This window comes from Aulonocara sp. 'chitande type north' Nkhata Bay, linkage group LG9 (genome assembly GCF_057382095.1).
Source record: "Aulonocara sp. 'chitande type north' Nkhata Bay isolate Kocher_YH1m ecotype deep benthic linkage group LG9, A_spYH_male_GT1.1, whole genome shotgun sequence".
NCBI classification, from domain to species: Eukaryota; Metazoa; Chordata; class Actinopteri; order Cichliformes; family Cichlidae; genus Aulonocara; species Aulonocara sp. 'chitande type north' Nkhata Bay.
In genome coordinates this window covers 10,077,766-10,105,628 of record NC_141352.1, presented here as the reverse complement: position 1 = coordinate 10,105,628, position 27,863 = coordinate 10,077,766, and the positions used below count along the sequence as shown (strand labels likewise).

General features: G+C 42.8%; 1 protein-coding gene across 2 annotated transcripts; it reads left to right on the top strand.

The window, feature by feature from the left end:
- Positions 1 to 506: 506 nt before the first annotated feature.
- Positions 507 to 27,863, top strand: LOC147321619 (uncharacterized). 2 transcript variants are annotated; one of them, XM_086305690.1, is made up of 4 exons: positions 507 to 924; positions 13,366 to 13,441; positions 14,642 to 15,490; positions 25,733 to 27,863. In XM_086305690.1, the coding sequence occupies exons 2-4, from the start codon at positions 13,424 to 13,426 to the stop codon at positions 26,306 to 26,308; spliced, it is 1,443 nt and encodes a 480-aa protein (XP_086161816.1). In that variant the 5' UTR covers positions 507 to 924; positions 13,366 to 13,423; the 3' UTR covers positions 26,309 to 27,863. The 2 variants fall into 2 exon arrangements, with proteins under 2 accessions (XP_086161816.1, XP_086161814.1); XM_086305688.1 differs by having other exon boundaries at positions 510 to 924; positions 25,730 to 27,863.

Sequence of the window (27,863 nt, the reverse complement as noted above, 5' to 3'; positions counted from 1 at the left end):
ACACACAAAAGACCATAGACATCGATTCGACCACCTCAAGGACCTGAAGGACAGAATTGTTTAATTCCATGTGTGTGTCTCTTGCAGTCCTCCATAAGAGTCCTTCCGGGCGTAACATTGTTACAGAGAGACGGGTGTAAGGCTGTTCCAATTCTCAGCAGCGCTCTTTGCTTTTCCTGAGTCCTTAGCAATTCTTCTTCCTACGATGACGTTTTCATCAAGGCCAATGAAAAGAAGTTAGGAAAAAAGGAGAATGGAGGAACTTTTGGAACATACCCCATGTGGTTAAAATGTGCTGCTGAGTCACATGACTGCACGTGACTGGGACATTGTGCATTAAATAAAACACTACAGATGATAGGAGAACATGAGACGGGGCTTTGTGGAGTGTGCCAGGAGGAGATGGAGACAGTAGAGCATGTAATACTGCGGTGTAAGGGTTATGATGTGGAGAGGTCAGTTCTGCAGAATAGATTGAAGGAGCGGGGAATTGGGAAATTTATTTATTTATTTTTGGATACAAATTGTAAACTCACTGTCTGACCCATACTCCGGAACAGTAGGAGGCGGTAATGCTCCTTTACGTTGGTTGCCAACCGCCGTTAAACACAAAGAAGAAGAAGAAGAGAAGAGGGCGGAGCAAAGTGTGTGTGCACGAGAGGAGTCGAGCAGAGAGAGCTGCTTTGTCATGAAACGGGAGTAAAGTAGTGAACTTAGAGGAGAGAAACAAACTAAAGTATCGATCATAAACCACTACCAACGTCCTGATCGATATCTGCATCGATCTGCCCACCCTTGTCTCCTGGATCGTAGCTGAGATCAGCGTGAACCACGTGGGTCTCTGCTCCCTGATCTGTTTCCTGTGTTTGGAAAGAGTTGCAGCTTCATCGCGGAGTTTCTCTCGGTTTGTGGGCTCATCTAAAGGTAAGCACCGAGCTAACTTTACTGTGAGTTCAGTTCATGTTGAGTTTAGCTCCTGAATGAGGTCTTCTGCTGCTCTCCTCGGTGTCTGTTCACAGTTTATTGTGAACACGTTGAGAGAAGAGTGAGAGAGTGTTTGGAGAAAAACACCAACTAATCATTAGCTCAGCATGCTGGGAGAAGTTGGAGCAGAAAAGTCTTTTCATTGTCCCTGCAGCTGTTTTTCTGCCTGCACCAAACCTCTACAGCCTCATTTCTATTTGAAGTGATAACAGGAAGTCAGAGCGATCTGCTGCAGTATCAGGGTCACAATAAACTTTATTGTCCAGGTGCTGTGGATGAACACGTTGTTTTTGTAGATCTGGGGTTTATAATAGCAGCAGTATTAATGAGACAAGGACAGCTCTGTCTTAACATAGTGAGTCCCTTTATTGGCAGGCCACAACAAAAAAAACCAGACGGTGCTGCATGAACATTTAATTAGTCCCTACCATAACACCCCTCCTCTGAGTATTCAATTCAGTTATATTTATATATTTTTTTTATATAGCACCAAATCCTCAAGGCGACTGTTGTTGTGATTTGGCTTCTAGGATATCTTCTTTCCGTAGTTTGGTTACTTGGTGGTATATGAGACTTGGGTGGGTGGGGGATTGTCTCAATGAGATAATATCGTAGAGAATTCCGCTCTGCTTTATATTGTCCCGTTTTCTTTCATGTCCCAGATCCAAACTTGATCTCCTGGTTGTAGTCCAGTGAGGTCTTGTGCTCTCTGTTGTTGAACCATTTCCACTGTTTCTATCTCTCCTCTCTCTCTTTTTTTCTTTTTTATGTCTCTCAGCATAGTGATGTTTATCCTGCCTGGTTTGAGGCAGGATGGAAGTATAGGGGCTGTGGTACGAAGTTTCCTCCCCATTAGAATCTCTGCAGGGCTATGTCCATTGGCAAGTGGTGTGGTGCAATATGCCATGATGGTGAGAGATGGGTCTGCTTTCTGTAGAAGGCTTTTTACTGTTCTCATTTCTCTTTCAGTCTCACCGTTTCTCTGAGGGAATCTCAGGCTGGAAGCGGTGTGGGCAAAGCCCCACTCTAGAGCAAACGTTGGGAAGAGTTCTGAGGAGAATTGTGGGCCATTATCTGACTTTAATTATGTTGGTATGCTGTGGCGTGCCAATACGGACTTTAAGTGTTCAATCATTGCTGCTGATGTGTTAGAAGACAGCTCAGGTATTTCTGTGTATCTTGAGAAATAGTCCACTACAACCAAATACTGGCTGTTACTCCAGTCAAAAAGATTTTGCAGTAGAGTTGGACATGTTTTATTGTTTCATCTCTGTGTTGCTGCTGTCTTATTTGTTGTTGTCTGTCCTCTATTTCAGGAAGGCCTGATGTGCATACAAGTCCATTTCATCTCTTAATGTCGTGTTAGAAAACGCTCTTTCTGGCACTCTGGGCAGCACGTCTGCAGTTGCTGTGTGTATGACATGTGAGATGGTGAAAGAGAACCTCATTACCGTATTTTCATGACCATAAGACGCACTGTACTAAAAGGCGCAGTCTCAGTTATGTGTGCCATTACTGTATTTAACACACACATAAGGCGCACTGGATTATAGGGCGCATACAAGTACCGTATGCGTATTTAAAAATAAAGCGGGAGCAAACCTGAGTTCGGTACCTTACTCACATTTCTATTACCGGTAATCGTCATCATCAACAACACACAAGCATACAAGTGTGCGTATTTAAAAATAAAGCAGGAGCAAAACAAAGTTTGGTACTCACATTTTTATCATCAATCAAACCCATCGAAGTCCTCATCCGCTGTGTCTGAATTGAACAGCTGCGCTAAATCTCCATCAAACATGCCAGGTTCACTTTCTTCACTGTCAGAGTCACTTTCCGTGCCGTGCGGCTCCTCGGAAATGATGCCGGCTTTTGCGAAAGCTCGAACAACAGTGCCAGCAGACATGTTAGCCCAAGCATCTACAATCCATTGGCAAATTGTGGCGTAACTCGCCCGGCGCTGCCTTCCACTCTTGGTGAAACTGTGGTCTCCATCGGTCATCCATCGCTCCCAGGCCGCTCGCAGCCTTACTTTGAATGGGCGGTTCACACCGATGTCCAGCGGTTGGAGTTCCTTTGTCAGGCCTCCCAGAATGACAGCAAGCTCACAGTTCATTTGTTTCACTAGTTTTTTCACATCGGCTGTGAGGTGGGCACGCATAGAGTCACAGATTAAGAGCGATGGTGATGCGTGGAAAAAACCACCTGGTCTCCTTACATACACCTCCCTCAGCCACTCTTTCATCGTTTCCTCATCCATCCAGCCCTTTTCATTTGCCTTAATGATGATTCCTGCTGGAAACTTCTCTTTAGGCAAAGTCTTTCGCTTAAAAATCACCATAGGCGGCAGTTTCTGTCCATTAGCATGGCAGCCAAGCACAACAGTGAAAGAAGACTTTTCATACCCCGTTGTGCGTATCGCTACCGTGCTGGTCCCCTTCTTCTCCACAGTGTGACTCACCGGGATGTCAAAAGTGAGCGGGACCTCGTCCATGTTTGTGATGTGGCTGGGCTGGATGTTTTTGTCGCCGACGTGTTTGCTGCAGTAGGAGCGGAAGATGGCCAGCTTTTCCTTATAATCCGCTGGAAGTTGCTGCGCTACCGTAGTCCTGGTCCGGATGGAAAAATGGCACCGTTTCATAAAACGAAAGCACCAAGACGGACCTCCTTGGAAATGTTCAATGTTCATCTCTTCAGCTAGTGAAACTGCTTTTAGCCGAATGGTGACCGTCGAAACGCTTCTCCCGCTCGCTCTTTGCTCGATGATCCACCGCTCGAGTCTTTCCTCCAACTCGGGCCACCTCGCCTTATGTCCGCGGAAACTCAGCTGCGTTTTCTTGACCTGCCGGAGCTCGTTTTCTAGCTTCCTCCATTTGCGAACCATCGATTCGTTAATCTTAAATTCTCTCGCCGCTGCTCGATTTCCATGTTCCTCCGCATAGCTGATGGCCTTCAGTTTAAACTGTGCTTAATAAACGTGTCTCTTTGCCATTTTCAGGGTTGTTAAAACAACGATGTCCTGCATAATGCCCATACCTGTCCTTTTATACAGGTATGTGCGATTGTCTGGTATATACGATCAACGCCCACACTTCACCCTTTAGCGTTCTCATGGTGTTCTCTACTACGTCCTCCTTACAACACACAGGGCGCACTGCGCTATAGGGCATGCCGTACTTTTTGAAGAAAATCTAAGACTTAAGTGCGCCTTATGGTCGTGAAAATACGGTAATCTCATTCTCAGTCTTTGTACTCGTGGCGGTAGTTCATCTAAGTTCTTGGAGACTAAAAGTAGCTCTAAAGGCTTGTGATCTGTCACAACATGAAACTTGATGCTGATGAGAAAATCACTTGCACGCCCAGGTTATGGCTAATAGGGCTGCCAAAAATGATTCTTTTGATAGTCGACTAGATTATTTTTGCGATAATCACGTCATGCATCCATTGGATGGAAAATGAACTGCTATTTGCACCAGCATGCACCTGCTCTTATATAATTATCATTAGCTTATAGTGTTTAAAGTATGTGCTAACCAAAAATAAAGACAAGCTGACAGTTTATTAAACTTTTAATGAAATTTGCAGATTGCCTCTGTGGAGTTCAATAACCTCAGCCTCCTGCTTCTTGCTGTCTAAAAAATAGCAGGACACTGGAGTAAATTCTACCATCTTACCCTTCTGTTTAACCAGTTTTCTGTTTGACGTTTATTCAGCTGTGTGAAAACTGTAACTTTAATCTCAGCCAAACCGATTTACCAAACGGTAACATTTTTACAATAATCTTTATTCTACACGAGGTAGTTTAGATGAACAGAAATTTGAAGCATTCTTTACTGATTTAAACCTGCCACAGCTTTCTGCTACTGACCAGCAGATTATAGATGCTCCAATTACAGTGGAGGAGATTACCCGTGCAATTAACAGTATGCCACTTAATAAAGCTCCAGGATTAGATGGGTTACCATTGGATTTCTATAGAGCATTTGAGGATATGTTAAGTCCCCTGTTGCTTGATGTTTTTAATGAGGCTTTTAAAGTAGGCTCATTACCTCAGTCAATGCACTCTGGACTTATAACATTTATTCCTAAAACTGGGAAAGACCCTTTAGACCCAAGTGGTTGAGCCCCATATCTTTGCTGAATTCTGACCAAAAAATCTTGTCAAGGGTCTTCGTGGGTCGATTAAAAGTAGTAATGGCGAAAAAATTATATATATGATTCAGTATATCCAAAAGTGGCCCTATTGCTGGATGCTGCTAAAGCTTTTGATTGTGTTGAGTAGGATTATTTGTTTAAGACAGACCTTCCCAAAGTGTGGGGCCCGCCCCTAGGGGGTCACAGAGCCATTGCAGGGGGAGAGCAGTATGAAAAGGGGGGGAAAAAACAAAAAAAACCCAATGTAAAACCTGAAGATAGAGACAAAATACTGTTAATCTGACTACCTGCCATTCTGCAATTCATCTCCTGTAAACAATAACGTGGCGCACAGCGTGACGTGAAAAAAAGGCACATACCTTTGACCTCTGTATTCCTTGTCCACACGTAAACAGAAAAAAATGAGTTTTAAAAAAAATCTGTTTTTGGTGATTCGAAACGCCGTTTACGTGTGGACGAAACAGCTGCGTTTTCAAACATACCCGTGTAGGTGCGGACGTATTTGGAATTTCGATGGTTAATAGTCAACATAAGCTTCTATGATATGCAGATGATCAGAGATGGGCAGTAACGCGTTAAGTAACGCGTTACTGTAATCTGATTACTTTTTTCGAGTAACGAGTAAAGTAAGGGATTACTATTGCAAAAACGGTAATTAGATTACCGTTACTTTCCCGTAGGAACGCTGCGTTACTAAAACCGTGAATTTTTTTGCAAGAATGTCTCATGACAATGACGTAAGCGAGTGCGACGTTCGTGGCAACAGCTGTGTGCAGATCAACAATGAATAATATATCGAGTGCGGGAGAGAGCATGAGTGTGCAGCGTTTAAAGCGTGGAAGTACTGACCTTACTTTGAGTTTGATTCCATAAAAAGTGACAAAAACATTAGCGTCCATTGTGCGTGGGAAGAAAAATTATTTTTACAGCGAAAAAAAGCCCTAGACTTCCAAACAAGCACCGAATGCACAACGACGTAATGGGAAACTCACAGAGAAACTCGCGGATTCTTCCACTGACCGCTGCGGCACACCTGCACCAGGGCAACCCTCCGCCTACCCCAGTCCTGCTTTACAGGTGAAAATAGAGCAACAGGACCGCTGAGTCTTTGACTTTATTTATTTTCTGCTGTGTTTTACTTGCATCTATTTGAAAGAGTGAGTGTAAACACAAAAATAAAAAATTATTTTATGTGCTGGAATGTGCAGAAAATAGGTTTAAATATTAAAAAAAATTTCTTCCAGTCAGAGAATGTTGCATATAATTAAATTTTTGCTTGATGCATAAAGTTAAAAGATTAAAACTGATAAAACAAGTTTTAAAAAGAGACTTTTCCATTTGATTACATTTTGTATGATGGATTATGTAGAAAAAGTAGAATTGGGCTGAAAGATCTATCGCTTTATCACCTCTTCAGGTTGTAAATCGTGTTTTTAAAAAGTAACTAAGTAACTAAGTAATTAATTACTTTTGAAAATAAGTAATCAGTAAAGTAACGGGATTACTTTTTTGGGAAGTAATCAGTAATTAGTTACTGATTACTTTTTTCAAGTAACTTGACCAACACTGCAGATGATATGTTGTTACTTATGACCCAGTCTGGGAAGTCAATTCCAGCCCTATCAGAATGTATAGAAAGCTTTACGCTGCTTTCAGGGTATTGCGTCAACTGGGATAAATCAGAGGCAATGCCTATGTCAGGACACTGCCCTCATACTTTATTTAAACAGTGGGAGTTTGGGTGGTCTGTGAATGGTTTGAGGTATTTGGGGATACAAATGACCTCAGATTACACTAAGATGGTCTGAGCAAATATGGAAGAATAAAAATGGAATTTGGTAGATGGTCCGGAATACGTCTCACAATATGTGGTAAAATGAGTTGTATTAAGATGATGACTGCACCCATGATCTTTTATATTTTATCCAATATTCCATTACACATTCCAGATAAGTATTTCAAAGATCTAGATTTTTTGATTCGGCAGTTTCTTTGGGGTAGCTCACCACATCGTTTAAGTATTAAGAAACTTCAAGCGAGTACAAAACAAGGAGGTTTTTCATTGCCTAATTTCCAGTGGTATTATTGGGTGATGGATGTGAAACGACTTAGAGCTTGGTTACCTACTGCACCAGTTAAACCCATCTGGTCCCATATGGAGACGGAAGTTAATGGCGGTATTTCTCCTTGGAGGGAGCTGTTTGATACCAGTCATAAACGTACCCATCCTATAATTGCAAATGCAAAGACATTGTGGTGTAAATTACATAGGGTGGGTCGCTGGGACTTTATTAAATCTCCTTCGGCATCCTTATGGGGAAATAAAATAATTTTAATTGGAGGGACATCGGTTGACTGGTTACAGTGGTGTAAGGCAGGCATCCTTAATGTATCAGATTTATTTGATTGTGGGACTAAATGTTTTTTAAGCTTTGATAAAATTGTGGAATTATATAAGTTGCAGCGTAATCAATTCTGGAGATATGTCCAAATACATAGTTCATTATCAAAGTGGTTGGGAACCTGTCCTGTGGGCAGCCCTGTGGAAGTCCTGCTCTCAAGACCATTACCTCTAAGATTTATCATTTATCGCAAGAACGGTCGGCTGACCCTCTCCTTAAAGTTAAGGGCTACTGGGCCCAGGACATGGCATTGGCCATATCTTCAGTTGAATGGGATTCATGTTTTCAAAATGTTAATACTAGTTATAAAGAAACAGGCAGTAGATTTATTCAACTTAAAATAATCCATTGGTGGCATCGAACACCGCAACAATTGTATAAATGGAACCTGGCCTCTACGGACGAATGTTGGAGATGTGATGGTCAAAATGTTTCGATTTTACATATCTCATGGAACTGTTCGGGACTTCGGAATTGGTGGGAAAATATAATGGAGGTAATTTTCAGTGTTTTGAAAAGGAGATTTGGTATCTCACAAAAACTGTCCATACTTGGCATTTTCCAGTTATACAAAAAGATTAGGCCAAAATGCAAAACACTGTGTGGCTGAAAACTAACACTGCACATCACTCTCAACACACCATCCCCACTGTCAAATATGGTGAGGCAGCATCATGCTCTGGGGGTGCTTCTCTTTAGCAAGGACAGGGAAGCTGGTCAGAGTTGATGGGGAAATGGATGGAGCCAAATACAGAGCAATCTTGAAAGAAAACCTCTTGGAGTCTGCAAAAGACTTGAGACTGGGGCGGAGGTTCACCTTCCAGCAGGGCACCCACCCTATACATAAAGCCAGGGCAACAATAGACTGGTTTAAAACAAAACCTATCCATGTGTTAGGATGGCCCAGTCAAAGTCCAGATCTAAATCCAATCGACAATCTGTGGCAAGATCTGAAAACAGCTGTTCACAAACACTGTCCATCTAATCTGACTGAGCTGGAGCTGTTTTGCAAAGAAGAATGGGCAAGGATTTCTGTTTCTAGATGTGCAAAGCTGGTAGAGACAGACCCTAAAAGACTGGCAGCTGTAATTGCAGCAAAAGGTGGTTCTACAAAGTATTGACTCAGGGGGCTGAATAATTATGCACACCCCACTTTGCAGTTATTTATTTGTAAAAAAATAAAAATAAAAAAAATGTTTGGAATCATGTATGATTTTTGTTCCACTTCTCACATGTACACCACTTTGTATTGGCCTTTCATGTGGAATTCCAATAAAATTGATTCATGTTTGTGGCTGTAATGGGACAAAATGTGTAAAAGTTCAAGGGGCCAAATACTTGTGCAAGAAAAACTGGTGATCTCACTGATAATGTGGTCCCATTCAGCAAAATGGGCCAAAAAATTGCATAAAAAGCTTAATATCTCAAAGTATAAAAGTTATGTGCACCAGAAGATATAGCAGGCATTAGCAGAAGGAGCAGAACAGTTTAAAGTGTGAATGGTGAAAATCAGATGAAAACTGAGGGAGTAGTTAACCAGCAAATGTCTGAGCAACTAGAATAAGGTAGAACTAGAAAAGTTGCATTTCCTGCGAAAATCCAGTGTGAATGCTGTGTAGTGGAATCTGAAAACAGCAGAAGAAGGAGAAACCGCTGAAAAAAACACTGCGTAGAAGCTGATTTTTTTTCCTGAAAGCTGCTGCATTCACACAAGAAAGAATAAAGAGAAACAGGAACACAATCGTTCACACTTCTGCTGTTTTAATTGTGTGAATGCCGTGTGGCATTCACACAATTAAAACTAAGTAGCTGCCACCATAGTTGAAAACTGGAATTGGCTGAGCCACGCTATGAATTCTGGGATAGGCTGGTCACGAAGAATACACCTGACCCATCCTTCAAATCTAGTGAAATGAAGCACGCATTTGTCGACTGCATTTGGAGAAGTCTTCTAGTTTGGACAGCCTTTGTTGCGTCACTGTAACGTTATCACCTACGATACTGGAAACTGCTTCTTCTTCTTTGGCGTTTAACGGCAACTGGGATTCTTGTAGATGCAGTGCTGCCATCTTCTGTTTCAGTCCGTTAGTACACTCTTGAATCCTACGTATTCCTGTGTCTTTCAGGATCTTACAAAGCTTCAAAGGATGCGTCAACTATTAAATTAGTTGTCAGCAAATTTAATAGTCGAAGTAATCGTGACTAGTTGACAAATCCTGGCAGCCCTAACGGCTAATGCCTCCTTCCCTATTTGAGTATATCTTCGTTGTGTGGGGGTTGATGCTTTTGAAGTGAAGGTCACTACCTTGGTTGAGTCTTCCTCTTGTTTCTGAAGTAGCACTGCTCCCAGTCCATAGGAGGATGCTTAAGGCTGATACTGTTGTTTGTGCTTTGGGACTGTAGACTGCCAGGTACTCAGTACTGACTTAATGCTGTCAAACACTGTTTGTTGAGCCTCACTCCAACAGTACTTTTTTGCTACGGCGTAGTTCTCTCAATAGCTGTTTTTTCTGCTTGGTGGGGAAACATTGCCTTGATGATTAACCATTCTCAGAAATTGTCTCGCTCCACTTACATCGGTGGGTGCCTCCATGTTGCTGACCATGTTCACTTTTTCTGGGTCTGCTTTGACGCTTGTACTGTCAATGATCTGTCCAAGCAACTTGATCAAGGTTTTTGCAAAGTCGCATTTCTCACTTTTCAATGTCACACCTGCTTTTGTGAACCACACAAGGACTGCGACTAGTCTCTTGTCGTGCTGGGCCTGTGTGTCCAAAATGTCATCTATTTGGCAGACAACTTCGTCCAGCCCCTCCAAGACTTGAGACATTCATTTTTGAAAATGCTCAGGAGCTGAAGATATGCTGAAACAGAGTCTATTGAAACAATACCTTCCAAATGGCGTGATGAAGGTTGTGAAAAGAGCTGACTGCTTGGAAAAAGGTATTTTCCACAATTCTGAGTTAGCATCGAGTTTTGAGAAGAACTTTGCGCCTTCTAGCTGTCCTAGGGTGTGCTATACTGATTGCAACATGTGTCTTTCTCTTTTCACAGAATTGTTACGTTTGGTCAAGTCAATACACACACTTCTTCTCTGTTTGGTTTGGGTACTGGAAAGATTCCTGCACAGCAGTCCAGTAGACTGCTACACTCTGGAGATTACCCCTAACTCTTCTATACAAGCTAGCTCCTTTTTGATTTTAGGCAGTAGGGAAGTGGGACCCTTTTTGGGGTCAACAGATAAATGGCTTAGCATCTGCTTTAAGCTCAATTTTGTATTCCCCCTCCATTTGTCCTAAACAGCTAAGTAGCTTCAAAAAGTGCTGCTTTACCGCCTCTGCTGAAGGGAGTGACGCTGCTTCTACTCTGTCCACTAACCCAAGCTCTACACTTGTTGGGCAGCTAAGTAACCCTTGTGTCAGGTCTGCTACTACATACACAGTATTGTAGTGTTGCCCGGAGTACTCAGGTTAGCTGTAAATTTCTCTGTAACTGCTAACTGCTTTCTTTTGTAACTGCTTTTTTCTTTCAGGCAAGACTGTTACATCCGCTCTTTTGTCAATTTTGAGCCAACAGGTCTATATTGTTAACTTTTTTTTTAGTCATCCATGCATCCTCAGTTCTATCAGATGCTACTGTGCTACTTCCCTCTCTTCAATGTCACCACCTGCTGCCCATATTTCTCCCAGTGCCCCCGACCTGCACACTCTTGCATAGTGACCTTTCTTTTTACACTGATTGCAGACTACCTCTTTGGCTGGGCACAGCTTTTTGCTGTGAGGTGTTGTCTTTCCACATCGATTGCATTGCCTTGTGTCATGTTTCATGTTCCTCTCTGTGTTTTGTGGCACAGTCTGTTCTGGTTTGAAATGTTTTATCTTTGCTAATGATGTCCACGTTGCAAGGATTCTCCTGCTTGAAGTTGTTTTTAAGAAGATGCTGGTGCTTCTTAACAAGCTCACTTTGGGGAATCCCTATCACTGCTTTTTCTAACATGAGCTCTGCATCCACTTGCAGTTCCTCCGAGAGCCTCTTGTCTCTCATTCCGACAGCGAGTCTGTCAATTATCATTTCACTGTACAGCGCCCCGTAGTCACAATGCTACGCCAAGGCATATAGGGATGTAATAAACCGATCTGCCGTCTCTCCCACTTCTTGCTGCCTTCGGTTGAACTTTTCACGTTTAAAAGATAATGTTTCTTCTGACTACAAAGTGTGCCTTAAGTTTGTTTTTGAGAGTGTGGTACTCACCTCCGTCAGGTTCATTGAAGTGATCATGTCTTCAGCTTTATAGCCCAATGAATATATTAGAGAACCAGGGCTGGCCATTATTCTAACTCACCCTGGTGTGTGATGCTGTGCAGCTTCCTCACAGATGCTGATGTCACAGGATGTCACAGCATCTCTATAATAATCCAAACTGTTGATAACAATCCTGAAAACCTGCCAGTCGGTGCAGTCCAGACACACCTGCAGATTCTCCACAGCCTCATCAGTCCACTGCTTCAGTGTCTTCACAAAAGCTTTAGAGAGTTTCAGTTTGTGCCTGCTTGCAGGGATCAAGTGAACCATGACATGCTCTAAGAATCTTGATGTAGTGTCAGGTAGGGCTGCCACAAACGATTATTTTGATAGTCGACTAGTCACCGATTATTTTTGCGATTAGTCGACTAATCAGATCATGCATCCATTGGACGTAAAACGTGGAGCTTATTGCACCAGCAGCATCTGCTCTTATATAACTATCATTAGCTTACAGCTTTAAGTGTTTAAGGTATGTGCTAACTAAAAATAAAGACAAGATGATAGTTTATCAAATTTTAATGAAATTTGCAGATTGTTTCGGTGAAGTTTAATAAACTCCTTGCTATCTAAAATATAACGGGACACCGGAGTATATTCTCGAGCATCTCACACTTCTGATAATCAGCTGTCTGCTTGACGTTTATTCAGCTGTAAAAAAAAAACAAAACTATAACTTTAATCTCAGCCAAACCGATTTACTCAGGAACAAATAAAATACTAAAAAAAAGCCAAACAATAACATGTTTAAGTTATCTAAGTGACTTATATATCATGTTTAACCTGAGTAGCGAAAGACGGCGGTGGGTTTGAAAACGATTTGCCGGGAGTCCGGTGTTCCCACGGGCTCTAGTGAGCCTTGCCCCCGGCTAGCTATTGAAAATATGTGGTGTCTTGATAAACTGAGCAGATATTTGAGGTTTCCACAGCTACATTCTCGCCTGAAAATATGTTAAACGTTTATTTTGTGACCCAGAAAGAATAATAAGAGTAATATTTGCCATTGTTGGAAACTGAGCTGGGCTGCGCTATGAATTCTGGGACAGAGCTACCTCTTTTTCGGGGTTTAACGGCAGCTGGCATCCTTGTACATGCAGTGCTGCCATCTTCTGTTTCAGTCTGTTATTACACTCTTAAATCCTGCTACTTATTCCTGCGTCTTTTGGGATCTTACAAAGCTTCAAACGACTCGTCGACGATTTTGATTTTCGACGTAATTGTGACTAGCCGACTAATCGTGGCAGCCCTATTGTCAGATGATGACCCTCTTACTATCAGCTCACCTTCAGTTTTTCAAAGTTTTTATCCAATTTGTTTAATAAAATCTATGAGGTTCAAATGAAGCACCAAACTAAAGTTATTCAGTCAGTGGAGGTTCAGTAGTGCAGTTTCTCATCACTGTCGTTAACTGGAGGCTGACACACTGACTGAAGATATTTAGTTTGAGTGGATTTGAGCTTTCCATCTCAGCTTCTTTTGGTCAAGGATGAAATACATATAAATATATTTTTTGTTCCAGCTGATCATCAGGAGGAGACGAGCCATTTAGACTCAGCTCAGCCACTACAGAGGAAACAATGACTTCAACCCAAAAGGTGAGCAAAAATATCTCTGTTATTGAAACTGTGTGCAGGTTACAACTCTCATTGTAGCTCATAATTGTAATGTGATAATATCAGCAGAAGGTGGCAGTAACCAGTGTTGGTCAAGTTACTTGAAAAAAGTAATCAGTAACTAATTACTGATTACTTCCCCAAAAAAGTAATCTCATTACTTTACTCATTACTTATTTTCAAATGTAATTAATTACTTAGTTACTTAGTTACTTTTTAAAAACACGATTTACAACCTGAAGAGGTGATAAAGCGATAGATCTTTCAGCCCAATTCTACTTTTTCTACATAATCCATCATACAAAATGTGATCAAATGGAAAAGTCTCTTTTTAAAACTTGTTTTATTAGTTTTAATCTTTTAACTTTATGCATGAAGCAAAAATGTAATTATCTGCAACATTCTCTGACTTGAATAAATTAGTTTAACATTTAAACCTATTTTCTGCACATTCCAGCTCATAAAATAAAATATTTTTTTTGTTTACACTCACTCTTTCAAATAGATGCAAGTAAAACACAGCAGAAAATAAATAAAGTCAAAGACTCAGCGGTCCTGTTGCTCTATTTTCACCTGTATAGCAAGACTGGGGTAGGCGGAGGTTTACCCTGGTGCCGGTGTGCCGCAGCGGTCAGTGGAAGAATCCGCGAGTTTCTCTGTGAGTTTCCCATTACGTCGTTGTGCACTCGGTGCTTGTTTGGAAGTTTAGGGGTTTTTTCGCTGTAAAAAGAAGTTTTCTTCCCACGCACGATGGACACTAATGTTTTTGTCACTTTTTATGGAATCAAACTCAAAGTAAGGTCAGTACTTCCACGCTTTAAACGCTGCACACTCATGCTCTCTCCCGCACTCGATATGTGATCCATTGTTGATCTGCACACAGCTGTTGCCACGAACGTCGCACTCGCTTACGTCACTGTCATGAGACATTCTGGCAAAAAATCACAGTTTTAGTAACGCAGTAACGCAGCGTTCCTACGGGAAAGTAACGGTAATCTAATTACCGTTTTTGCAATAGTAATCCCTTACTTTACTCGTTACAAGTAACGCGTTACTGCCCATCTCTGGTGGTAACACACCTACAATGTGTTTGTTGACATCTTTGATTCCACTAATGGAGTTTCAGTTTGTTCCATGACTGCATTTCACTCACTGCCTCTGTTTGTATCTCTGTCACTGCAGGACCAACATGGAGCGAGAAGTCAGCGCTCTCAGGAGGCCGACAAACCTCACAGAAGAAAGGGAGAGAAAACATACAGCTGTGATGAGTGTGGGAAGGATTTTGCCTGTTCTAAACACTTGAAAACACACCAACTCATCCACAGTGAAGTTAAAGTGTACAACTGTGACGAGTGTGGAAGATCTTTTACTGATCCTAGAAACTTAAAAACACACCAACTCATCCACAGTGAAGTTAAAGTGTACAACTGTGACGAGTGTGGAAGATCTTTTACTGATCCTGGAAACTTAAAAAGACACCAACTCATCCACAGTGAAGTTAAAGCATGCAACTGTGACTTGTGTGGAAAATCTTTTGCCCACACTGGAAGCTTAAAAACACACCAACTCATCCACAGTGGAGTTAAAGCATACACCTGTGACTTGTGTGGGAAATCTTTTGCCCAACCTCGAAACTTAAAAGCACACCAGTTTGTCCACAGTGGAGTTAAACCGTTCACCTGTGATCAGTGTGGTAAAACTTTTGCTCGCAGTAGCCAGTTACAGTGTCATCAGGTTACCCACTCTGGAATTAAGGCGTACAGCTGTGACATTTGTGGAAAAACTTTCAGTCGTGTAGAGACCCGAAATAAACACCTCCGCATTCACACTGGACATGACGTTTGGTGCTGTGATCAGTGTGGCAAACTGTTTACAACACATGCACGGTTACAAAACCACAAGTTTACCCACACTGAGGAGAGACCTTATAAATGTGACCTGTGTGAGAAGACTTTTAAATCTCCACGTTACCTGAAAGAACACCAACAGATCCACACCAGGAAGAAACTCTGCAAGTGCAGTTACTGTGAGGTATGTATGTATATTCTTGTCTTCTAATTTAAGACTGACTGTTTGGATCAACTCTGCTCATTAAATTATGTTCGCATGTAGTAATTCTACTGGACTCAATGGCATCTACTGGAATTTTGAAAACGTCAGTAAAGAACATAATAAGTCTTCAAACTAAGAACAATCATTACTGTAACTTTGTATCCATATTTGAGGATTTACAGTTGCACTTGTTCTGATTCATTATTTAAATTATTTGTAATTTTCAAATCTCAACAGGACATAAAAACTTTATGCCAGGGGTGTCAAACTCATTTTAGTTCAGGGGCCACATGGAGAAAAGTCTATTCTCAAGTGGGCCGGACTGGTAAAATCATTGTATATACTAACTTAAAAACAACAAGTTCAAATTGTTTTCTTTGTTTTAATACGATCAACATAAAAAATAAAGCTAGAGCCTGTGGACAGTATGTTCAAAATAGTACAGGCACAACATAGCTATTAATTACAAAACACCTCAAGTTATTTGAAAATTCTGAGGACTAAGAACACACAAGCACACAGTGCCTCAGTGATTCACAGAAGTATATCACAGATCACAGAACTACATCAGGGTGTCTCATGCAGCACTTTCAGTGGGGTTGCATAGTTTATTTGACTCCTAATACCTGGCATCTTTTAGCTTTCACCAGCTCATCAATATCAGGCTTCACATCCTGAGCGGCAGCTAACTTCAGGATGTGATTCGAGTGCCTGTGCGTGAGCCTTGAGCGCAGTTTTGTTTTATTTATGCTCACTACAGAGAAAACTTGCTCACAAAGATACGTGGTTCCGAACATGCACAACAGTTTTGCAGCGAGGGCTGTCAAGTTGGGGTAACCTGGCAAGAGATTCTGATAGAATGTGTTCAAGCCAGCTGCGGCAAATTTGCCCTTCAAATCCGAGTCACACTGCAAGTCTATTATTTCAAGTTGGATCCTGACAGGCAGATCAAAGGGATTCACGGTGAACAGCGAGCAAAAAACTTTGAAGTCTTTCTCCAGTTCACCAAAAATCTGAAATCGTTGCTCAAACTAGTAACAGTCCCGTTATTTTATCTTTAAACCGCTTCATATCTGCCACACTTTGGAAGTGAGCTGCATCACCACCAGCGAGCTGCGTCTCCCACAATAACAGCTTCAACTTGAAAGAACGTATGCTGTCATAATACTGCGTGACAACGTGCAGCTGTTTGTTCAAGTTATTCAGGTCCTCTGTAACATCCACCATAAATGCAAGGTGCTGCATCCATTCTGCGGAATGAAATTCTAACACTGGTTTGCCCTTTTCTTCCATAAACTGTTCAATTTCTTCTCGTAAATCAAAGAAGCGCCTCAGCACAGCACCTCGGCTCAACCATCTTGCCTCAGTGTGGCATGGCAGGCCATAGATGTGGTCTTTCTCTCTGAGAAGACTGTCAAACTGACGGTGATTGAGGCTTCTGGATCGGATGAAATTAACAGTTTGGATGACCACCTTCATGACGTTATCCATTTTCAGTGACTTGCAACACAAAGCCTCCTGGTGCCAAATACAGTGAAAAGTCCAAAAATCACGTCCTCCATTTGCAGATTGCACTTTATCTCTGAACTTTTTTACAACGCCTGCTTTGAGGGCGCACCATCTGTAGCCAGGCTAACAGCGCGCGACCAGTCCACCCTGTCCAGTGCGCCGACGAGTGCAGTGAAAATATCAGCTGCGGTCGTTGTATCTGTCATCGGTACCAACTCCACGAACTCCTCGGTGACGGTCAATGTGTCATCAACTCCGCGGATGAAAATTGCCGGTTGTGCAACATCTGTAATGTCCGTGCCTTCATCAATTGCAACTGAAAACACAATAAATGACTTTATTTTTGGCTTCAACTGGCTGTCCAAATCCGCTGAAAGATCAGGAACCCTGTCGGCAACTGTGTTTCTTGTCAGGCTGATATTTGCAAAGGCCTGGCGCTTTTCAGGGCACACAATCTCCGATGCCTTCATCATACATGTTTTTACAAATTCACCCTCACTAAATGGTTTTGAAGCTAGTGCAATTTCGTTAGCAATGAGGTAGCTAGCTTTCACTGCAGCATCACTGATGTCTCGGCTGTGAGTAAACACAGACTGCTGTTTCTTCAGACCCGCCAACAGTTCATTCACCTTCTCTCTTCTCCGCTGTCCTTGAAAGTTGTCGGCATGAAGACTCACATAGTGGCGACGGAGGTTATATTCTTTCAGCACTGCAACATGCTGGGAACACACCAAACATACAGCTTTCCCATTCACTTCCGTGAATAAATAGGAGGATGACCATTTTTCTTGGAACACTCTGCACTCTGCATCCACTTTTCTCTTTTTTGACAGAGACATATTGGGGCAATAAGGGTGCCAAAGCACATCAGGTTTAAATTTCGCGGGCAAAACAAAGTAGCTCACAATTGCTATTGCGCCATCCAATGGACACAATTGGAACAGCAGCTTCTTTATTGAAAAATTGCTGCTCATTTTTATACTTTACAAAATCATCTCACGGGCCGTTTTAAACCCGTTTGTGGGCCTGATCCGGCCCGGGGGCCGTACGTTTGACACCCCTGCTTTATGCACAGCACAGGTGTCCAAACTTTTTGTAAAAAGGGCCAAATTTTATAAAGTGAAGATGCACGGGGGCCAGTGGTTGCTTTTGACATTTTTTCTTCATAACAAGGTTACATGTAAAGACAGGGTGGGCCATTTATATGGATACACCGTAATAACATGGGAATGGTTGGTGATATTAAAGTCCTGTTTGTGGCATATTAGTATATGTGAGGGAGCAAACTCATCAGGATGGGAGGTGACCATAGTGGCTATTTAGAAGTCGGCCATCTTGGATGCAACTTTTGTTTTTTCAATAGGAAGAGGGCCATGTGACACATCAGATTTATTGGTAATGTCAGAAGAAAAACAATGGTGTGCTTGGTTTCAATGTAACTTTATTCTTTAATGCATTACTTTTAATAGTCTATAGGTGTTATGTTACTGCTTAGTTAATTTCATGTTTTAAATGTTAGTAAGTGCGCCGCCCTGCGGTCCCTTTAAGTCGATATTTTGTGACAGTAGAAGAAGAGTTAGACAGGAAGTTCATGTTTGCTTGCGATGCTGCTTCAAGATGGCTGCTCCACATTCATGTCCTTCTTTGGGTGTTTGTTAAAGCATTGTCTGTAAGTACTCAATGGTAAAGCAACGAGGCATTCAAAGTGCTGTCTTTATGTGTGATGGACCACAGTTAGCAAGTTTTCTATGTGCTATTCATATGTAAATGAGATCGCCAGTTCATATGCTAATTAACGGTGCTAATCGTCATGTTAGCTCTTCGAATGCATTGTTAGATCATTGGCACATGTTGTTGTTAACAGTACAGATTATTAATGTACATTTCCACATATGTTTTATTGTTACAGTTTCACAAAATGAAAGAACCAGTAAACTTCTCAAGATCTGATCTATTGTCTGGAGTTCCTGGGTTCATGTTTAGCTGTGTGGATAGCTAGTCAGACTTCTAGCGAGGCCATTTACAGTGAAAAGACAGCACCACAGCAAACATCATAGCTACAGAAGCCACCGCGTGGAGCTACGACCATCCTATAAGCTAAGTAAAGTATACGGACGGACACAATCAAAATACAACAAATCCAAAATGTCTGAAAGTAAATCCTCCAAAGCCGAGACAGAGTCAGTCCGTTCCCACAAACCACCATCAAGAGCAGGCTCGTCAGCTAGCATTGAACTGCTCAGAGCAAGAGCAAAGGCTGAAGCTGCTCAAACAAGAGCCTCATATACAAAGAGAGAAATAGAAATCAAAGTCGAGCAAGCACGCTTACAAGCTACTCTTGATGCGCTGAGAGCAGAACAAGAGAAGGAAGCTGCCATAGCAGAAGCTAATTCTTTAGAAGCTGGTCTACTTGAATTAGGCTTCGAAACACGCAGTGTAGCTTATGGGCCATCCCTATCTGAGAACAAAGAAAAACGCACTGCGCAGTATGTTTTGGAACAAACAGCCATCAATGCAGCAGAATCAACAGCCCCAGTAAAAACTGAATACAAAGACCCTGCACCCGCCTTTCAAGAAATTGCTATAAAAGAAGGAAACAAAACAAACTGTGCTGCTACTCATAACGAACTGTACAAGCCTCTATCCACCAACTACAAAGAGTTTACACCTCTTGTTCAGACACCACATAAATCCAGTTGTACTCAGGGCAATGAACATGCCCCGAGTCAACCCACTTACGACCTCGCCAAATATCTAGCCCGCAGCCAGCTCATTACTACAGGCCTTACCAGCTTTGATGACCAACCCATGAGCTACTGGGCATGGAAATCATCTTTCAAAACCGCAATAGCAGGGTTAGACCTTTCACCAGGAGAAGAGCTGGATTTGCTGGTGTGCTACCTTGGTAAAGATTCAGCTAAACAAGCCAAACAAATGAGAGCTGTCAATATCAGATGCCCTGAAGTTGGTTTAGCTATGGCTTGGGACAGACTTGAAGAAATATATGGCTCCCCAGAAGCTGTAGAGCAAGCTCTCTTTCAAAAGGTCGACAGCTTCCCTAAAATCACACTTAAAGAGCCTTATAGACTCCGTGATCTTGCCGACCTAATGTTAGAGCTAGAGACAGCCAAGTTGGACGGTTACTTACCTGGCTTGACCTACTTAGACACATCAAGAGGGATCCAAGCGATAGTCGAAAAATTGCCGTACAATCTACAAGAAAGGTGGATGAATATTGGTTCAAGGTACAAGCACGATTATGGCGTCAGCTTTCCCCCCTTTACTGTGTTTGTCAACTTCATTCGCACTGAAGCCAGAACACGAACTGACCCTAGCTTCAGCGTCCACAGCCCTAACCAACCCATAACATCAGAACGAAGACACATGCACGAAAGGTTCTCCAAAGGACCCATATCTGTTCACAAAACTCAAGTACAGGACAAGGCAGATGCAGAAAAGTCTAAGTATGCTGTGAATCCAAATAAACAGTGCCCAATTCACAGCAAGCCTCATCCTCTGAAAAGGTGCAGAGGGTTCAGAGAGAAACCCTTGGAAGAGCGCAAACAGATCCTCAAAAAATTAAACGTCTGCTTTCGCTGCTGCTCATCTACTGACCATTTAGCCAAGAACTGTGAATCAGAAACCACGTGCACTGAGTGTGACAGCAAAAATCACATTTCTGCCCTCCACCCAGGTCCAGCACCATGGGAGTCTAAATCGCCCCCTTCCCCACAGCAAGGCGGGGAGAGAGACAAAGCAGACACCCAAGAAGTCACGTCTCGGTGTACTGAGGTGTGTGGGGAAGGAGTGAGCGCCAGAGAATGTTCAAAAATCACACTAGTGAATGTATACCCTGCTGGACACAGAGATCAAACAAAGAAAATGTATGCAATCTTGGACGATCAGAGCAATCGATCGCTGGCACGTTCCCAGTTCTTTGATGTTTTTCAGGTCCAAGGAGAGAGTCGCCCGTACATGTTAAAGACGTGTGCCGGACTCACAGGAGTATCAGGGAGAAGTGCTTCTGGCTTTATAGTAGAGTCAGTGAATGGAAAGGCAAGTCTTCCTCTGCCAACACTCCTCGAATGTAACGAAATTCCAGATAACCGCTCTGAGATACCAACTCCAGAAGCTGCCCAACACCACGCCCATCTACGACAGATTGCCAACTTGATCCCGCCATTAGACCCAAATGCTGACATACTACTACTGCTGGGACGAGACATGCTTCGAGTCCACAAAGTCCGGGAGCAGATAAACGGCCCAGACGACGCCCCATTTGCTCAGAGACTCGACATGGGTTGGGTCGTGGTAGGTGACATCTGTCTCGATGGAGTGCACAGACCCCCACACGTGAACAGCTATAAGACTTTCATACTGGAGAATGGCCGTGCAAGCCATTTTCAGCCATGCAACGGTCAAATAACTGTTAAAGAGACATTTACCAAAGCTCCTGAGCGCAGTCACAGCCTCCCAAGCCTTCCTGTGTCAGGATGTAATGTGGACAGCATTGGTCAGCAGGTCTTCACACGAACAGCGGATGATCACAAACTTGCACCATCAGTTGAGGATATGCAGTTTCTCCAAATAATGGACTCAGAGTTCTATCAGGGCAGCGACAATAGCTGGGTTGGTCCTCTGCCTTTTCGATCGCCTCGACAACGGCTCCCGAACAACAGACAACTAGCCTACGATCGCCTTATGTCACTCCGGCGCACTCTTGAAAAACGACCTGAAATGAAAACACACTTTCTGGAGTTTATGGAGAACATGCTCACCAGAGGACATGCTGAAGTGGCACCAGCTCTCAGTCAGAACCAGGAATGCTGGTACCTCCCTTTGTTTGGGGTTTACCATCCAAAGAAACCCGCCAAAATTAGGGTCGTGTTCGACTCAAGCGCCCCACATGAAGGAGTCTCTCTCAACGACGTGTTGCTAACAGGCCCCGACCTCAACAACAGTCTTGTTGGGGTGCTCATAAGATTCAGAAAGGAGCAGGTGGCCATAACGGCGGACATTGAACATATGTTCCACTGTTTTGTTGTCAAAGAGAGCCACAGAGACTTTCTCCGCTTCTTGTGGTACAAAGATAACGACATGTCATCTGAAGTTATAGAGTATCGCATGCGAGTGCACATTTTTGGGAACAGTCCCTCCCCCTCTGTCGCCATATATGGGTTGAAGAAAGCAGCAGCGACTGGTGAGCTAGATTTTGGGATTGAGGTGCGGACATTCATTGAGCGAGATTTCTATGTCGATGACGCTCTCAAGTCATTTCCTACTGAAGAAAAGGCCATACAAGTTCTCCAACAAGCTCAACGGGCTCTTGCTTCTTCAAACCTCAGACTACACAAAGTAATCTCCAACCGCCCTACAGTCCTAGAAGCTTTCCCACCAGAGGACAGGGCAAAAAACATTGGAAACTTAGACCTGTGTGCTCAAGACTCGCCAGTGCAACGCAGTTTGGGGCTGCTGTGGAATGTTGACACAGACACCTTCACATTCAAAGTTGACAATGAGCAAAAGGCCTTCACACGTAGAGGTGTCCTCTCTACTGTCAACAGTCTCTACGACCCTCTGGGGTTTCTCGCTCCAATCACAATTCAAGGCAGACTGATTCTTAGAGAACTTACCAGCTTGACGGACGACTGGGATGCAGCACTCCCAGACAACATGAAGGCAGAGTGGAGCAATTGGAAGGACTCACTTCAAGATTTAGAAGATCTCCAAATACCACGCCCCTACACTTCTCTCTCTACATCTGGCGCCCAAACCAAAACACTTTGTGTATTCGCTGATGCATCCGTGAAAGCCATTGCAGCTGTCGCTTACATCAAACTGTCTACTTCGAACAAAACAGAAATCGGCTTTGTGTTTGGAAAAACAAAGCTAGCTCCTCAAGCCGGCCTCACAATTCCAAGACTAGAGTTATGTGCTGCAGTGCTTGCAGTTGAAGTTGCGGAGCTGATAGTAGCAGAAATAGACATCATGTTTGACGACATTGAGTACTACACTGACAGTAAAGTCGTGCTAGGCTACATCCACAATCAGTCACGAAGGTTTTATGTGTACGTGCATAACAGGGTCCAACGCATCCTCCAATCAACATGCTCCAACCAGTGGAGGCACGTTCCATCCGAACTCAACCCAGCAGATCATGGGTCCCACTCCGTTGCAGCAGCGCAACTGAGCAGCACAACATGGTTTAAAGGGCCAGCCTTTCTCCTCAAACCGTCCGCACAGTCGCAATCTCCAGTCACGTTTGACCTTGTGGATCCCACTCTTGATACAGAAATACGTCCGCTGGTGACAACAAATCTGACACAAATCGCAAGGTCAACAGTAAGTTCATCCCATCTTGAGAGGTTTTCCAACTACAGTCCTCTCCTCAGAGCAGTTGCCCGCTTGACCCACATTGCTCGTTCCTTTGGTCGATCCAACCAAGCATCCAGCTGTCGTGGTTGGCATCTCTGTCAACCCACAGTGGAAGAATTGGAAAATGCGAAGGTCTGTATCATAAAGAGCGTTCAGAGTGAGTGCTACGAAAAGGAAATAAAGTGTATTCAGGAAGGGATCCCTATTCCCCCCTCAAGCAGTCTTTGGAAACTGCATCCTATTCTAGATAGCAATGGACTCTTAAGAGTTGGAGGCCGAATCATACAATCTGAACTGGGTATCGACACCACTCACCCTCTCATCATCCCTGCCCGACACCACTTGGGAACGCTCTTAATACGGCACTATCACGAGACTGTGAAACACCAAGGAAGACATTTCACGGAAGGTGCCATTAGAGCTGCAGGATTCTGGATGGTAGGAGCCAAAAGGGCTATCAGCACAGTGCTTTTTAAGTGTGTCACATGCAAGAAATTGAGAGGAAAAGCGGAATGTCAGCAAATGGGAAACTTACCATCTGAACGAATGCAAGTTGCACCCCCCTTCACATATGTGGGTGTAGACGTGTTCGGGCCATGGGACATTGTAACCCGGCGCACGAGAGGAGGACAAGCTAGCTCTAAAGGGTGGGCCGTGATGTTCTCATGTCTGTCAACAAGAGCAGTCCATATCGAGTTGATCGAATCAATGAGCACAGACAGCTTTATAAATGCTTTAAGGCGACTTTTTGCAATCAGAGGCCCAGCAAGACAACTAAGATCGGATTGCGGTACGAACTTTATCGGCGCCTCTCGGGAACTGAAAATGGACGGATCGAACATGTCAGTCAAGGATGTCGAAGGCTACTTAAGCAAACAAAACTGTTCATGGATCTTCAACCCACCTCATGCATCCCATATGGGCGGTGCCTGGGAGCGGATGATTGGGATTGCGAGGCGTATCCTCGACTCTATGTTACAGGACTGCAAAAGAACACTACTAACACATGAACTGTTGTCAACATTCATGGCAGAAGTCTGTGCCATCATGAATGCTCGCCCCCTGATTCCTGTGTCCACCGATCCTGAGTCACCCCTCATCCTCACGCCGTCGATGCTGCTCACGATGAAACCAGACTCAGCAGCGCCACCCCCTGGTGACTTTGGAAAGGGGATATTTCTGAAAGAACAATGGAGAAGAGTACAAGGTCTCGCTGACATGTTCTGGTCCAAATGGAGACGGGAATACCTTCATACTCTTCAGTTGCGACACAAATGGCAGGACAAGAAACAAAGTCTCAAGGAAGGAGACATCGTTCTGCTCAAAGACATTCAGGTGAAGAGGGGCGATTGGCCCATGTGTATCATAACCAAGACTTTCCCAGGGAACGATGGACTTGTCCGGAAAGTCGAAGTAACTACTTCGCACTCAGGCGATAAGAAGACTTTCTGTCGTCCTGTAACAGAAGTGGTTTTGCTGCTGTCCCCCGAAAAGTTTAGTGACTGACAGTTTAATGTGGGATTGTTATAATCCCAGGCGGGGAGTGTTATGTTACTGCTTAGTTAATTTCATGTTTTAAATGTTAGTAAGTGCGCCGCCCTGCGGTCCCTTTAAGTCGATATTTTGTGACAGTAGAAGAAGAGTTAGACAGGAAGTTCATGTTTGCTTGCGATGCTGCTTCAAGATGGCTGCTCCACATTCATGTCCTTCTTTGGGTGTTTGTTAAAGCATTGTCTGTAAGTACTCAATGGTAAAGCAACGAGGCATTCAAAGTGCTGTCTTTATGTGTGATGGACCACAGTTAGCAAGTTTTCTATGTGCTATTCATATGTAAATGAGATCGCCAGTTCATATGCTAATTAACGGTGCTAATCGTCATGTTAGCTCTTCGAATGCATTGTTAGATCATTGGCACATGTTGTTGTTAACAGTACAGATTATTAATGTACATTTCCACATATGTTTTATTGTTACAGTTTCACAAAATGAAAGAACCAGTAAACTTCTCAAGATCTGATCTATTGTCTGGAGTTCCTGGGTTCATGTTTAGCTGTGTGGATAGCTAGTCAGACTTCTAGCGAGGCCATTTACAATAGGTTTTACTTACATTTCCTCAAAGTATGGTGAGCCTCTGTTTGCAGCCAGGGTACCAGTGCTTGTTGCTGTTCCTCTACATCAAAGACAGTTATTGTAGCCCAGTAAGCTGAGTGTTATAATGTAAACAGAAGAAATGTAATTGGACGTTGGCAGAGATGCTCTTTATTTCAGGCAACGTTCAGGATGATAAAGTTGAAGGAATTCCCTGACTTACTCTGTCTTTGTGTCTTTGTTTAGAAGCAGAGCGACACAGATGGATCCAGTTCTCAACCCTGTCGTCACTGTGGTGGTGGGAAAGACTTTCGATGTGACCTTTGTGGAAAAACTTTCACTCTGCAACGAAACCTAAAAATACATCAACGTAGACACACTGGAGACAAAATGAACTACTGCAAAGAATGTGGGAAAGGCTTCCCCACGTTAGGTGATTTAAAAAAACACGAACTCTTCCACAGTGGTGTTAAAAAGCACATCTGCGACCAATGTGGGTCATCCTTCACCACTGCAGGTGAGCTTAAATGTCATAAACGAGTCCACACAGGAGAGAAACCATACAAGTGCAGACACTGTGACAGAAGCTTTTCACATCCAGGGTCTCGTAACAAACATGAAAATAGACACATGGACGAGAACTTCAGCTGTGACCAGTGTGACAAGAGTTTTAGGAATCTCACTACATACTCCGATCACAAACGATCCCACGTTTCAAATAAACTCTTTCACTGTTACCAATGTGTAAAAACGTTCACTTCATTATCTGCTCTGTGCAAACATCAGCGTCATCATGAAATCACTCCCATCTCTGGATCACAATGAATCTGAAGATCCTCTTCTGGTTTCTGGGTCAGACTTAAAATCAGATCAGGCTCCACAGAGTTCAGCTGGAATCTGCTGCAAAAAGTGTCAGCTGATGTCAGACTTGGATCTGATGATGTAGCTTTGATTTCTGGACCTGCAGGAAGTAATCCTGAATGTTTAATTTGGGAAGGTGTAAGTAAAGATATGCACATCAATTTTCCTTCTTTTAATTTTGCATAAATAAGATAAGATAACCTTTATTTGTCCCACGCGTGGGAAATTTTATTGCTCTAAAATGTTATCCCTCTTACATTCAAATAATTTTCCTTCAGGAAACAATAGTGTTTAGCAGTAGTGCTTGTAATATAAATCTATAGAAATATATTTTACATCCAGTTACTATTACAGCAAAAGTTCAAACTTCATGTTTAAAGAAGAACACTGCAATAATCTAATCAGTTCAATATTTTTCTAGTTTTATATTTTCATTGTTTTTGAAGTCTTTATTTCTATTTTACTGTTTAAAATTCTGTTTGAATCTGAATTGGCTTTGGCTGCATTTCAATGCAATAATTTATAAAGAAATTTATACCACAAGGTGGAGCAGTGAGTCTATTTATGCTTTATTTAATCAAGCAAAGAACACATTCATATATACAGTGTTGGCCTGCAGAGGGTAAAGTATTTTTAGAAAATTTGGATAAAGCATCAAAGAACTGTTAGAGATTAAAGTTCTCAGAGGACTGTTGTTTGTCAGCTCAGGGCTTATTTCTAATTGGTTCTTTAATTGTTTAGTGTGAGGGACATGAGTGATGTCTCTGTCAGCAAAAGAACTGCAAAGCTGACAGTGATAAAGATGCTAAAGAAAACCTTTAAAACATTTTTTCAGTAGTCAAATGAATAAATCAGTTTCTATATTCTTATTGTGCAGTGTGGAGGTTTTTTTTTCTTCTTTTTGTTTTTTCTTGAAGGATAAAGTGTCATGGTCCTGAGTCTGAGGACTCAGTGTTTTGTGTTTCCTTATGCTTTTGTTCATTCCGAGTATGTATTCTGTTGTGATTTTGCCATTTGTTAGGTTTCTGTTCTTTGCCTGGCTGCTCCCTTCTCTGTGTTCCCTCTGTCTGTCCATGGTGTTATTGTGTCTGCTCATGAGTCTGCCTGTCAAGTTCAGTGTCCTGTCTGGTTCTGTGTCTGTTAGTTTCCTGTTTTATTCTGAAAGTTCATGTCTCATGTCAGTGTGTTCAGTTTTACCTCTCCCTGTCTCGTTAGCCTAATTGCTCCCAGCTGTGTCTCCCTCCTGTGGCCCATTCCCTGATTACTCCCTGTGTATTTAAGCCCTGTGTTTTCCTGTGCTCTGTCACGTCGTCTGTTTAGTTCCATGTCAGGCTGCATTATTCTGTTACCCGGTATTCATTCTGCGTCTCTCTGCCATCTCTCTTTGTTCATTTTGCTCCTCCTCCCGTGAGTGTCTGCTTTAAGTTTTGTTCTTTAGTTTTCCCAGTTTAGGTTTGTTTACTCCCTGCTCTGCTCTTCCTGTTTTGTCACCTTCTCACCGCTGTAAATAAAAACTCAC

Excerpts from the sequence above, each read along its gene's own strand:
- LOC147321619 (XM_086305688.1), top strand. Across the intron at positions 15,491-25,729 it reads GCAAGTGCAGTTACTGTGAG|AAGCAGAGCGACACAGATGG; the intron begins GTATGTATGTAT and ends GTCTTTGTTTAG.